Consider the following 13747-nt stretch of genomic DNA (forward strand, 5'->3'; position numbering starts at 1 on the left):
ATAAGTAGTGGTGAGATGGTTAGAGTGCTGAGCTGAGATGTTATTAGGGCCTAGGTTCAAACCTGTTCTTGGATGAGTGGGACCCAGGGCATCCAGCTTCCCAGTTGAGTAGCCTTGCCACTCATCTGGTGGGGGGGAAGACATAGGAGCATGTACTCACTTTGTAGCCAGAACAGATGATTGACCTGGGCATCTACATTGCCCTCCAGGTGCGTAAGGCTACGTGGGCATTGTAGAATGCCAACTTCTGGGTAAGCGGTTTTTTGGGATGTATGTATCCAAAGAATGCCATGTGGATGATCAAATTCAGACACCTAGGAGTCCAGAAGAGAATAGACTGGTACTCTTAGTAAATCCCTTACGCTATTCCACTGATAACATTCACAGCTCTGTCCCTCACTAAATATCTGTCTCTGTGCGTTTGCCCTATCTGTGCCCAATCAGTTGCTTGCCTGGTCCTTCTGTAAGTTCTGTATTTGTTTTAACATGTCACAATTTGGAGTTGGCTGGGCCTCATCTAATAGTCAATAAATATCTGTTTCAGCAAAGCACCAAATACAGATGCATACCAGTTTCTGCTGGCTCCCTATTCCTGGGCCTGGCATGTTTCAGAGGTGGGAAGCAACTTTTATATCCAGGACAGGTTAGAGTAATCATGACATTGCTCTTACTCAGACTAGAGTAACCCCTTTAGAAGACCCAAACTAGGGCATGCGGAAGTGGTGTAATATTACTTGTGCTTCTTCCCACAGCTTAGGATAAGCTCAAGCCACCAAATCAAGAATCTGGCTCTGTGTCTTTGGCATATATTGCAAATATTAATGGTTTCAATTGGGGGATGCTTATTCAGTATGCAAATGCATGACAACTGGTCACAGAATAAAAAATCAAAGTTAAATAGCATGTAGATATATACTGGAGCAGCAAAACATGGTTTTAGTGGGTTTGGAAATGTATTTTTCCAGGTTCTATTGAACCGTTACTTCAGAAGCCCATTAATGCTGCAATTGGAAGACATGACTTGCCGGTGCTTTTCTGTCATCTTTGTTTAGGTATGTTTCCATTATCAGCAGAAGAGCCTGAAAGCAGCCAGAAGCTCCATCACTTACTTAATGTAGTAACCGATGCTTTGGTGTGGGTTATTGCCAAAACTGGGATCTCCTCACAGCAGCAAACAACTCGCCTTGCTAACTTATTGATGCTACTGTCTCATGTGAGGCATGCCAGGTAATGTTTAGCAAACTACATGGTACTTTCCAGTTGTAGCATTTGTTGTTACAGCAGCAAACCACAGCCCAGCTCTTAATTTCAGTGTAAAAATGTTAGCACTTTCCCTTAATATTATTATAATATTTAGAGATTCATAGATTGTGAGGGGCTGGAAGGGACCTTGCAGATCATTGGCTCCAGCCCCCCTGCTCTAGGCAGGAAGAAAACTAGGGTTTGGTGACCCCAGCGAGGTGACTGTCCAGTCTCCTTTTGATAACCTCCAGGGTAGGTGACTGCACCACCTCTGGAGGGAGTTTCTTCCGCAGTGCGGACACCCTGACTGTGAAGGAGTTTTTCCTGGTATTAAGCCTGAAGCGGCCTTCCAGGAGTTTGTATCCATTGGTCCTGGTCTTTGCCGGGGGTGCCTGGGGGAACAGTTGTTAATTTAATCCTACCAACTAAATTAATAGTATAATAGGCTGAAGTGTTTGCTGATACTTAGTAGGGCTTTGTGAAGCTTTGGTCCCTGATTTGATTTGGCAGAGATTTGACCCGATTCGGTGGCCAAATCGAATCCAAGGACCCTTTAATCTCTCTGAATGGAATTGGAACCCTCCAAATTAATTCAGAGATATGCAGAAAGATTCAGCTATTTGGACATAGACATAACTTTAAATGTTTTTTTACATACCTCTAGGTAGCAGGTGGCTTTCGAATGCTGTGATGCTGGGGGGCATGGAGCGTCCCACAGGAGCACGGCCCCCCCCCAGTGCACGCAGCAGCAGACCTGGAAGTGGACCAGAAGCACTTCCAGGTCCACTGAGCCCCACCCCCCCGGCTCAGTGACTGGTGCCTCCTGGGTCCGGGGGGGGCACCCAGGGTCCCCCCCACAGCCAATCGCCAAGCTGGGGTAGCACAGGGGGGCCCAGAAGTGGACCAGAAGTACTTCTGGGTTCACCACTGAGCATGTGGAGGGCCCCCCATGTGCCCCAGCATCGCAGCGTTCGTGAGCCACACCTGGAAGGTATGTAGGAAAAACATTTAAAGCTGTGTTTGTCTGAATTGCTGATTCTCTGAATTGGCATCGAAACTTCAGATTTGGATTCAGCCAAATTGAATCGGGAACAGTGATCCATATCAATGAATTGAATCACTGCCCCCGATTTGGGCCAAATCTGAATCGAATAGGGCTTTCTTCGCACACCCCTAATGCTTAGGGTATTGCATTGATACTAAAGTGTGTATCTTATATTCCATTATTTTAACTACAACCGATTTGTATTGCAACTCCTTTTAATTCAGTTTACCACTCTACTCCTTTCCCCCCTTCTCTTTAAAAGAGCAATTGCGTATTTCCTTCAATGGGAAATCTCCACCAGTGCTGTTTGGGGGATCAACAGGTCGAGTGTACTTTGGTAGAGTGTCTGTCCCAGACTTAGTGTGGGTTTTCACGGAGAGCTGTTAGCGGCTCTTCTCAAAATCAGATAGTCTTTCACCAAGCCGTTTAAAAACCGTCGTTCCTATGAGTGAAACGCTCTACTCCATGCTGGTTTGCTGGTTGCTGCTATAATTCTTTGAATTGTTCAGGGCTTTTGCTTAGAATATAAACTTTCTTCTTGAAGTTAAGGTGTCCATTAGGGTGTACTGGAGTGATTCTCAACCAAGGGGCCGTGGCACCCTAGGGGTGGCTTGAGATCCTTTCAAGAGTGCCCGCAGGGTGCCATGAATATTAAGCGTTCAAACATGATTCACAAGACACATCCAGGGATTTCAAATAGGAATCTGGTGTTAAAAGCATTCTGAGATGCTTTGCAACAGAAGAATTGCTCTAGTGTTTCTTAAGAGTAAAAAAAAAAAAAAAAAACCAAGTGAAAATTAAGTCCTGGCATCTTTTGGGGGCTGCCTTGAGCTGAGATCCACTGGTATTGATCAGTCCCAGGGAGAGCAGTTTGTTTTAAGGTTGTCAGTAATTCTGTGTGAGATGTTTTGATAATCATGTCCCATATCTTGCAAGCGGTGCTTTTGCTTGACTTCTGAAATTGTTCTGAGTTATTAGACTACACTGGAGTGTAACACTGCACTGCGGTGTCAGAGTGACTCTTGTCCTCCATAACTTGTAATAAAAGTAAATGGGGAGTCTTGTCAGGTGTAAATTCTTTCTTCTGGAAGACTGCTCTTTTTAGGCGACAACTTTGGCTAAAAACTATAGTGCTGTTAGATACATGTACTGCATTGCTTTACATCTGATTTTACTTGTTCTTGAGAGAGTTTATGCTCTTGCCTTTGTTTATACAAAGACGATTCGGGACCCTGAAGAGTGAATTTGGCCCTTCCCTCTGCTGAGCAGGTCCCCTTTTTCTGAGTGTTGGATTAGATTGTTGTAAGATGAAAATAACTTCTTGTGCATGTACTTACCCATTCTTAGCCATTCCACCTGACAACTTCAGTGCTAGGCACTGTAGGTAAAGGGCTAGAGAAAGCATCTTCCAGCTTTCGAGGCATTCCTGATGAACCCTACAGGTGAAATTCTGACCCTGCTGATCCTCAGGCCGTAGCTCCCAGCCCTAAGCCCCCCTCCGTGCAGACCGCAAGGGAACACTGACTGCTTTTTTTTTTTTCTTCTTCTTTGCAGTAACAAAGGCATGGAGCATCTTTTGAGCATGAAGTGCAAAAATGTGGTCCCAGTCTATGATTTGCTGCTGGAGATGCTGAATGCACATACCCTCAGAGGGCAGAGGAAATCTGCAGTCACAGGCTCTGAATTTGGCCTGTCGGAAGAAAGTGAGACTAGAGATGGGATGTGAAATCTGACCACACAGAAACTGCCTAATGATCTGGAAGAGCAGGTTTGTAGGAAATGGTGGGGGAAAAAAGAGCACTATTCCATGGCATGCATACATATATGCCTTGTAAGTATATGTATAAAAGCCCCTGAGATCTCTTTATGAAATTCCATTGACTCTCTCTGAGCCCATTTAGATTTGCACACGTGACCTTGGATAAGGCTATAGAGCACCATATGGGTAGTAGGACTCGTGCCTCGTCGGTGTTTCTGACACTGCAATTACTTTGCACTTTCCTAATGCCTTCTCAGAAACTCGCAAAGCACCTTATGGCCATTCTGCCTCAGAGCAGCCCAGTGAGAACGTTACCCTGTCTCGAAAGATGGGTGTGCTGAGGCAGGGCGAAGCTAAACGATTAGCTTTTAAGGTCACACAGCAGGTGTGTGGCAGAACTGGGACTAGATCCAAGGTCACTTGGCTCCCAGTCCCAGCCTCACATCATCTGGAACGTGCAGCTGTGTTACATCACTTGGGAAGGATCTGATCGCTGGCGATGGTTCCTGGCAAAAGACTTGGTGTTTTAGCTAATGAAAAGACCACGTGCAAAACAAATGAGTCTGTTTTGCATCTAAATATGCAACCCTGGAACCCTTCCTCAGGCTTTGTGGAAAGCCATTCAGAATGCATCCGGGACACTTGGCAGATCAGCTTTGGACATGCAGCAACCCATGTAAGGTTTTGACGAGATGATCCTGCCATTTGCACGGTCCTTTTGTGCTTCAAAGTTGAAGCTGGCTGCCTGCTCCTGTTCATGAAATGCTGAGCTTGGGAATTCAACATTAACAACCCCTGTTGCAGATTTATAACAACTGAAATATGAAGTCATCAATATATTAGGGACAAAAGTTACTGTTTAACTGTGTGTATTAGGAAAAACAGTGCTGTATAACTTGGTGATCTGGTCCTTGTAAATGCGCTTTCTTGGTCATTTCACAATCTTCCTTTCACCTGCAGCTTCAGTACAGTTTCCTTGTAGAACATTTTGGGGGCAGGGGGCTCAGATTATGCAGAATATATAACCGTGATGATGGCAGGAGGGAGGGCAAGGTAGGTGGATGGGAGGCTCAGCTAGGATCTGCCTTTACCTACCTGCCTCATTTTGGCTCTTATGTTCGAGAGGAAACTCCATGCAAGTTGCTTTTCTAGGGGTGGCTGACTTTTGCTCCCCGAATGACAAAAGGACAAATGATGCCTCTGGGATGCTTCATGTATGGCAATTTGCTTCTATTTCACTAAATATGTCACTGTGTAAAATGCCTGTCTTGTTGATTTTTGCATATATCTAAGATGCACTGAGTCTAAGCACTGATCTCTGCATATATCTAAGATGCATTTCAGCTACCTGTGTGATATTCTGTTTTTATGCTGTAATTGCACTTAATCTTGGAAAGTAACACTGGAGGTTAGCAGACTTGGCTATTTCACAATAGCAATTAGTTTTACATTATGAACTTTTACAGAAGAGGTAACTACCTACCAGAGGTACCTATCTAGATCCTAATTTGAAAGTCCCTCTAAGTCAGTGGGCATCCTCTCAAGTGACATCAATGAGATTTGGATTGTGCCCTTAGTGAGGGTAATTGTTCTCTTTATTGACCAGTATCTATGCTGTGAATATTCTTCACTTTTGATCTGGATATTTTGAAGCCAAGGATATTGTATTTTATAGGAAAGGTGACCAAAAGTGCTTTCAGTGAGTTAGACTATAGTGTCTGTTGACTTTTGATCCTGTACTATAGATGACAGTCTGAAATCTTACCAGCTATTTTTTTTTTTAAATAAAGGGCACCAATGTATTTTTCTTATACATGTGTAATAGCTACTCCTGCAAAGGGAAAGAAAAAATGCAGCTGCAGTCTTGAATTTATTTGGGCTTACCCAACTTGAAGTTGTACTCAGTACTACATGGACGTGCCTGAACATTTTAAAAGAGAGTCACCTTTTGACCTGGTCACCTGCCACACTGCTCTTCTTTCTGTTTCCAACTCTGTGCAACCCTTTATTTCTAAAGCAAATGCTTAACTTGGCTTTTTGCTATAACAGCAGGCCCTGTTCTTAAGCTATCCTACAACAAACTCTTGCAAAAGCAAATTTAGAAGAATCAGTGGTTCTAAAAATGATTTAATCCCCTCTATCCAAGTTCCTTGATTTATTCTGAACATATTTTATATTGAGGAGCTCGTCTTGCTCTACCATGTTTGTAACTTCTAGCTCTTTTTGCTAGACTTATATAGACAGAGAGGTGATACCAGTTTTGGAATTCTGTTTTCTCTACCTCAATCCAGCCTATTTTGTTTCCTTAAGCCATGGCACTGACAGACATAACAGCAAGATGGGTGGAGTGTATATGTATGTGTGTAGCTGGACATAATAAAGGATGTGCCTCAAATATAAGGGGTTTTTGGTTGTAGCCATGTTGGTCTAAGGACATAGGCAGGCAAGGATCTTTGGGTAGATGTGAGATCTTTTATTAGACCCACTGAGGACTGTAGTTGGAAGAGTGCTCTGCAAGCTTTCAGGCGTAAGTGCCCTTCTTCAGGCACAGGAGACTGCTGTTGTTCTGAGATCTCTAAGGACTGAAAGATGCTGGAAGTGTGACAGGAGGTCAGTGAGAACATAAAGAGGTGGAAATTAGGAAAATATCAGGTAGAGAAGAGAGGGGAGGAGGGGAATGAGGGGGGAAAATTGGGTGAAGGAATGGCAAAGGTAAGCAAGGGAGACTCCTGTAGAGTCTCTAAGATAAGAGCACTTCTGTCTAAACCAATTGTATGAATTTTTTTTCCCCATATAAACATGAGCAGATAGTTTGACTCTTACAAAAGAATTAAATTTATCATGGCCTGTACCCCACGGGTTCTCTTAAAAATGCAGCACTAGATTCTAGCCACGGACACTGTGTGTACATGAGAGAGAGAGGGAGACTGTCTCTGAAGACTGCGGTGTGGGTATTTCAGTTGTAGAAATGACTACAGAGCATGGCAGGGACATTGGGAAAGGCCCATGGACTGATTTATGTTAATCTTACTTATGGAGCCCTGCAGGGATGGATCTCCACATGTAAGATGAATGTCATCAGCCCACGTACCTTTCCCAAGGTCCCCGTAGCGTTCTGCCGTCACTTCTCCACACTGTGCCGTTACCTGAATGATGATATCAGCAGCCTCACAGCAGTCTGGCACTTCAGACCCCGTGGCTTTTCAGGTGCGTGCACCAGGATTTTAACCACATGCTCAGAATTGACTAAGCTGTCTTAGCAGCACCATGCCAGGATGTGGGCAAGTCATCCAGCAGAGGCTTGCAGGTCCTGGGGTATGCTGACCTGACACCACGAGCTTCATTCGTGCCTGCAGGGCAGCGGAGCGAGGAAACGTGGGATAAAGTGTGAAGGATGCAACGAAGTTGGGACGGGGAAATAGAGCAATTGGGGCAGACGGGGAAAAAGAGGTGAACTGTCTCATGTTGAAGGGTAAGGGATGCGGTGAAAAGGTGAGGGACATCCTCAGTGCAGGTGTACACCACCGTGGTCACGTGACCTGTCATTTTAATTAGAGGCTGGAAAACAGACCCTTGTGAGGACACCGTTTAAATAATTCAGCTAAATCGCCTTTTTTGCTATTTTTAACCCTCTCTTGTTCCATTGATTGTTTTTAATCCAGTTAAATGCTGGCAGCTTTTATGCATCTATTAGAAGTGACGGGTTAAAACCTTACTTGTACATAGATTGGGGCTTCACATTAAGAACACCTTCCTTCAGTAGCACAATGTTCTTGGGTTTCCCCCCGCATGCTCATTTCTAGAAAATGGGCATTTTTAGCTACGTCTGCAGGAGATGTGGCTCGGGATCACTTGAATACCTGTGTATGCTTTCCTTGCAAGATACTGGGCCAGTTACCCACCACTGGCATCACGGGCTGTTGCAGAGGACCCGCATATGCCAAGAATAAGCCATTCTGCTGTGAACGTGCCTGTCATTTGCACATGCACTAAGTAACTAGAAAGCTTAGCCCCCCCCATACATATAGCCGCGAAGCAGGTTTCTGAACACCCATGGCTGTGCTTCTAAGTGGGACCAAATATGTTGTTGAAGTCGGCAGGCTCTCCTGCAGCATACTTTAACACAAGGGTCTGAAGTGTAGCAGCAGTAGTGAGGGCTCATACTATGATTGACACGCACGTAGATTGGGTCAGAAATATACTGTGGTCCAATCTACATGCAAAGGGTGAACATTTGTTCTGCTTCCTTTTTTTTAATGACCAAGATTTTGAAAAGTGACTCCATTTTTGGGTGGAGATTTGAGCTGCTTAAAGGGAAGCAGCCACACTTATACTAGCCTCTCCTAGACCCCTTCCAGGAGCTGAAGTCTAGCAAAGGCATGAAGGTGAGTGTGACAGACTCTCCCACTGGTGGTGGCACTAGACGAGAGCACCATCGCAGCTGCTTAAGTTCTTCAGGGATGTGGCTGAAACAGAGGCCAGGTCAGAAAGTCAGTTTGGGGGCCTCATTTATTCTTAGTATAGTTGACAATTGTGCTCTGTTTTTAAGTCGGTCCTTGTCTTGCTCAGGATACGAGGGGCTAGGAGCAGTGGGGATGCTTGTGTTCTTTGTGAGTCCAAAAAGAAGGTGTGGCTACATTGCTATTACTTTTTACATCTCATGAGTAGTCCGAATCAGCAAAGCACTTAAGCACGTTTAAGTGTTTTGCTAAATCACAACCAGAAATGAGCCTAAAAAAATTATTTGTGTGCAAAACACACAAATAGGTTGTTAAACTGGATAGTAGGTAGTGTGTGTGTGTGTGTGTGTGTGTGTGTGTGTACTCCCATGCGTCATCTGACAACTGATCAATACGAGAGCTATAATTTATGAAGATCAAGTACTGTCTTCTTTTAGGTTATTTTTATGAATGCATGTTAATTGCTAGACAAATAGCTAGGTATTTGCACCTTATCTTTAATGCTTAAAATACTGATGAAGCTAACGAATAAATAAAAAATGATGCTTTCCTAGTTTAGTCTGGCTCACTAGATAAACGTGCAATTTGCAAGCAATCTAAAAACTGTGATTTTTAAATCAAAATTTTCTAGATTAAAATAGTGATTCAAATGGAGTACTGTACTCCATGTCGTAGCCTCTCAGCTGTACTCTGGAGGTCTCTTAAGCATTTGCAATCTTTTAACATGTCATCTGAACCCCCGTTACATCATGTTCAGTATCATTTCTTCACTCATGGCTCCCAAATAAAAACCAGACTGCTCTTTTAAGGAAATGCTAACTTTCGGTGATATTAGCTAAATAAATCATGGATTAAATTGCATCACATCATAAACTATGCTAGTGGTTTGCTTTCATGATAAGCAGTTAGCATCTCTAGTGAATGTTAATACTATACAGTTCTTGTGAATGTGCATTGTTCTCAAACTTTTGTATTTTAAATCCCACTTCAATGTGTTGAAATTTCTTATCTGTATTTTGTAAATTTAAAGAGAGATTTACCTTCATTGAAACAGTTTTAAAACTGAAATGTTTTTAGAATTGAATTTGGTGCCTTTTCAAGTATTTTGTGAAATGCCAATCATGTGAAAAAATGAACTTTTCTCAGCTGCTTTTTATTTCTGTACATTTGCAGTATTTTCCCAGTGATGTGCGTTTCCTCAAATTGTAGCTTGTGGTTAATAAACAGGTATTGTTCTAAAGTGTAATGTACTGTGTTTTTTTTCAGCGTAGAAGGCTAATAATTTATTATGGTGTTTACCGGACTTGATTTTTTTCCTATAATGGATCAAATTCTAGTGTGCTTTTTATTGAGGTACAGGATGAACCACAACTCTGGATTAATTAATTAATCTAATCCTCATTCTGGCTACTTTGCCATGAGCTAGAAGTGCTAGTGAGATATAGAAAAACCATTAGAAAAGAGCCAGCTCTGCTGAGAAAAGCAGCTTACGCCCTAGGGAGAAAAAGCTTGTAGGCTCTCATCCGTTCCAATTTTCCTCATGTACAGTAGGTACCTGCAAATCTAGTCCTTTATTTTCTTTAAAAGCCAGTAGCTCAGTTCTGGGAGGTAACGCTATAGTAACAAATCAGTAGATGTGTTAAGAACTAGAAACAGACTTCAATGTCAAGCCATAAATGAGTCATTGTAATCACCTGGTAGTAAAAATGATTTTAAGAAAGAAATAACACCATGAGGTTTTTCCCCCACTTCTACCTTATTTCTCTGGGACATTTTGAAATTATTTGGTGAAAGCTTCTTGTATATTATATAGCGCATCACCTAGACAATTGGATAGAACGATACATAATGAAGGTAAATTGCAGACTATGAAATTTTCTTCAGACCTTCTAACAGTCTTCATATCTTCTCCTTACCCAAGTTGCTTAATGGCAGATGCATCGAATATGACCTGTCCGCAATTTAATACAGGTACTTGGCACAAAGGTTTACACGGGGCACTTCTGACAAACAGAAAATGAAAGGAGGGCTGGATGCAGCACAGCTCTGCAGAAGCAGAAACTCAAATGAGCTCTCGCTCAAAGTAATTACTTTCAAAATGTAATAGAGGCTGGCAGAGTGATTTTTCCCACCTCTTTTTCCCCTTACTATCCAGCACTTTATTACCCACAGTTGCTCCTTAAAAACAATTTTGCTTTGCATTCATGTTGCCCACCCTTGCATGTGGAGCAACACAGCCACAAACTCTAAAAAAGTCCATTGAGGCAACCTGATTTTTAAACATGCAGAATCAAAAAGGGCCCTAAGGTGTAATGCTTGTGTATGTAAATCCTTGGTCTTTTATAAAACACATCCATGGGTAGCACATGAGGGACTTTGCAGTGTAAGGGGCATTGCTGAGCTAAGGAGGTAGGATGGGACTCTGGGCCCCCAAACCTTTCCATCCTGGAAGGTGTCTCCTCCTTATTTTGCACTTCTGCTCTCTACGCCATCCCCTGCTTGCTGGATCCTGGGACGAGCCTGAGTGGTGGGTTCGTACTCAGTTGGAGAGCAGGCTTGAGTTACCCCTCTGCAGCTTGAAGGTTTTGGCTTTTGTGTGGATGGCCACGGAGATTGATATGGCAGGGACAGAAGGGAGCGATGGAAGAAGAGACGTTAGCTTTTTAATTTCAGCAGCAGCTTGGGGTCCCACTGGAAAAGATCCTCAGACAGGATTAGAGAAATAAGTTGTCTAATACTGAGCAACTAAATTTGGTTACCAGCTAGGATGAATAATTAAAGCAAATATGACAATTTTGGATTTCCTGGGGTGTGTCAAGTTTTCAAGTGCAAAATGTGTTACATTTTTTTCTAAAATACATTTTTCTAAGACAAATTTCATATGAAAAAGTGATCTTAGGGTACTGGCTGGGCTAATCTTGGCAGAATACCTTTGCTGCAGAGAGGCTTTACTTTAGGGGCCCTCTTTCTTAAGGTACAAACTCTGAAGGCTGTGAGGGGGTTGTACTGAGGGCCTGAGAAATGAGACCTCAAAGGTTGGCAAGTGGAGATGAACTAGGAAGTGAATGGAGAGGCCCTATAATGAACTATTTTAAAGGTCTCTCTAAAAAGTTATATGCTTAAATAAACTCTGACTAGATTCTTCCTGTGTCCTATAATACAACCACGAATGGAGCTTCCACACAGCTCCTCGTTCTTCAGGAAACTGGTTGCAAACTGTGACGGTGCCAGCATGGGGTAGACAAGGACCACAATGGAAAGGGTCCCTTGATTAATTTCTAATCTAATCTCCCTGTACAAGAACATATGAAGACTAGTGTGAGAGAGGCACTCCTTCCCACGTACAGCTCTTTCTTAAGGTTGGTTAGGTAAAGGTAGAAAGTTTTCAGGTGTCTCCTAATGTAGTTGCAAACTTCTGCTCCAACCTGGTTTCAAAAGACAGAGTCCGTTCCTGCTATCTGACAAGTGAATGTGTAAAGCAAAACGTTCTCTGGCAGTGACACAAGTGGCAAATCCATACTCTGCAAATCCATACTCTGAAAACATCAGCAGAATTTTAATGAGAATGCTTGAACTGTACAACCAACAAATATGTTCCAATAAAACTGACTGTACATCACATTTTCTCTTCCCATCACCTGAACTTTTTACTTCATTTTAAATGTGAAGTAATGTATAAAAATGCACGAGTCTCTCTTGGCATACTATACATTCAGGAGATTAAACCAGAAATCTTTGATTAAAAAAATCCAGTGCACATTATTCATTTGTATACAGAGTGTGTATAGACTACGTAATTATCTTCACGTAGAAAATATGCACAATATAAACCATTTCCATGCAATGTAATCATTTCTTTTTTAAATCACGGTATAAAAGGACACCACAGCAGGGCTAAGTACTAAACACTTTGCACACAAAACAAATACACATCTTTTTATTGAAAGAATTAGATGAATTAAGTACAGCGTAACAAAAATACCAAAAATTTAAAACCTTCGTTTCTACCAGCTGACTACAGTACCAAAAGATACAGATAAGGAGGTGAACTGTTGCCCATCATAAGTGCATGCCAAGCACTTAAAACTGCTTCAGTTTGTCACATTGAGCCATGACAAAGACCCCAGGTTACAGCAATTACTGTCACATAACAACCCATATCATTCTGTCAATTTGAGTTCTATGGACCTTGCAAACTAGGATGTCTGTAAATATAAAATGCTTGTGTCTAGTGCATCAAAGTATACAGTATGGTGCTCCGGAGTTAAAAATCTATAGAAAATTCACTTTCTGTACACAAAAAGCCATTGGACTACTTACCAAAACCCTGAAATCATGTAAAGATTTACAGCTTGAGATGTGAACATCGATACATTCCCTGCGCAGGAGGAAGTGGCCATTTAAAAAAATGCCTCCTGTAGAGCTCAGCTGTGCAGTTGCACCCAAGGTTCAGGGATGCACAGCTGACTGTGGTTAAGTCAGGAAAGCTCTGCAGGGGGTCAAAATGTGGCCTCAGACGGACCTTTCTCTGCCTGACCATGTGAATTCACGGCTTCACATTAGCAGCATGAAAACAAGCACCCATGACAAAATGTGTTTTTTGGTACGTCGAAGAATCATGGGATGCTGCCTAGGTTGGCGGAGGTCCATTGGTATATTTCAGCATTAGGTGGAAAGACCGGGCAAAGTAGTTTGCTTGAGTGCAGCTGTAGTCTTCCTCTGAGGATGGGACCATACAGGCCAGAAGCAGAAGCAGAAGGAAGAGCAACTGGAGGGGCAAAGCCGCTCGTAATACACGGTAAAAGAAGGAATGGGGCCTGGAAACTGGAGCAGGTTTGGCCTGGCTTTCCATTCTGAGAAGAGAGGGGACGCAGTTATATTGGTGGCAAGGTACTTGTTTGTTACTTTCCTTCACTTAGCGTGAACTCCGCTTTTGTTTCACGTTATACTGAAACCTCTTGCTCAGGAGCACGCACTGCATAAAAGTATGTCCTACAGGGACACAGAGCATTCTCCAGCTCTGTAAAAGCATGCTTCTATCCAGCTGAGAAAGGGTAGGAAAAGCCACCTGAGTTTTAGTACTAATAACTGGGAGGCTGCTGTTCGCACTGAGGTGTGTTTAGGGCGCTTTTCCTTAAATGCGAAATAAAGAAGGTCCAAGTTGTGAGAAAAGGGGCATCTTCAGGACAGGCTACCTCCTTAAGCTGGCTGGAAGCAGCTGTGTACTCAGCCACAAAACTG

The 13747-nt window shown here is 42.8% G+C and overlaps 2 protein-coding genes across 4 annotated transcripts in view; one reads left to right on the forward strand and one right to left on the reverse strand.

Moving 5' to 3' along the window:
• Positions 1-4013, forward strand: part of ESR2 (estrogen receptor 2) — a 39315-nt gene extending 35302 nt beyond the window's left edge. Inside the window, exons 7-8 of the mRNA XM_090035015.1 lie at positions 1053-1227; positions 3842-4013. Of these exons, the coding sequence (XP_089891141.1) occupies positions 1053-1227; positions 3842-4013 (347 nt within the window). The remainder of the gene's footprint in view (positions 1-1052; positions 1228-3841) is intronic.
• An 8025-nt stretch (positions 4014-12038) lies between these two features.
• Positions 12039-13747, reverse strand: part of SYNE2 (spectrin repeat containing nuclear envelope protein 2) — a 280784-nt gene continuing 279075 nt past the window's right edge. For all 3 annotated transcript variants that reach the window (XM_090034211.1, XM_090034213.1, XM_090034212.1), the window contains one exon: positions 12039-13359. In XM_090034211.1, coding sequence (XP_089890337.1) covers positions 13137-13359 — 223 coding nt within the window. In that variant the 3' untranslated portion in view covers positions 12039-13136. The remainder of the gene's footprint in view (positions 13360-13747) is intronic.

The sequence above is a fragment of the Crocodylus siamensis genome, chromosome 2 (assembly GCF_052110815.1).
Source record: "Crocodylus siamensis isolate JL-2025a chromosome 2, ASM5211081v1, whole genome shotgun sequence".
Classification (NCBI taxonomy): Eukaryota; Metazoa; Chordata; order Crocodylia; family Crocodylidae; genus Crocodylus; species Crocodylus siamensis.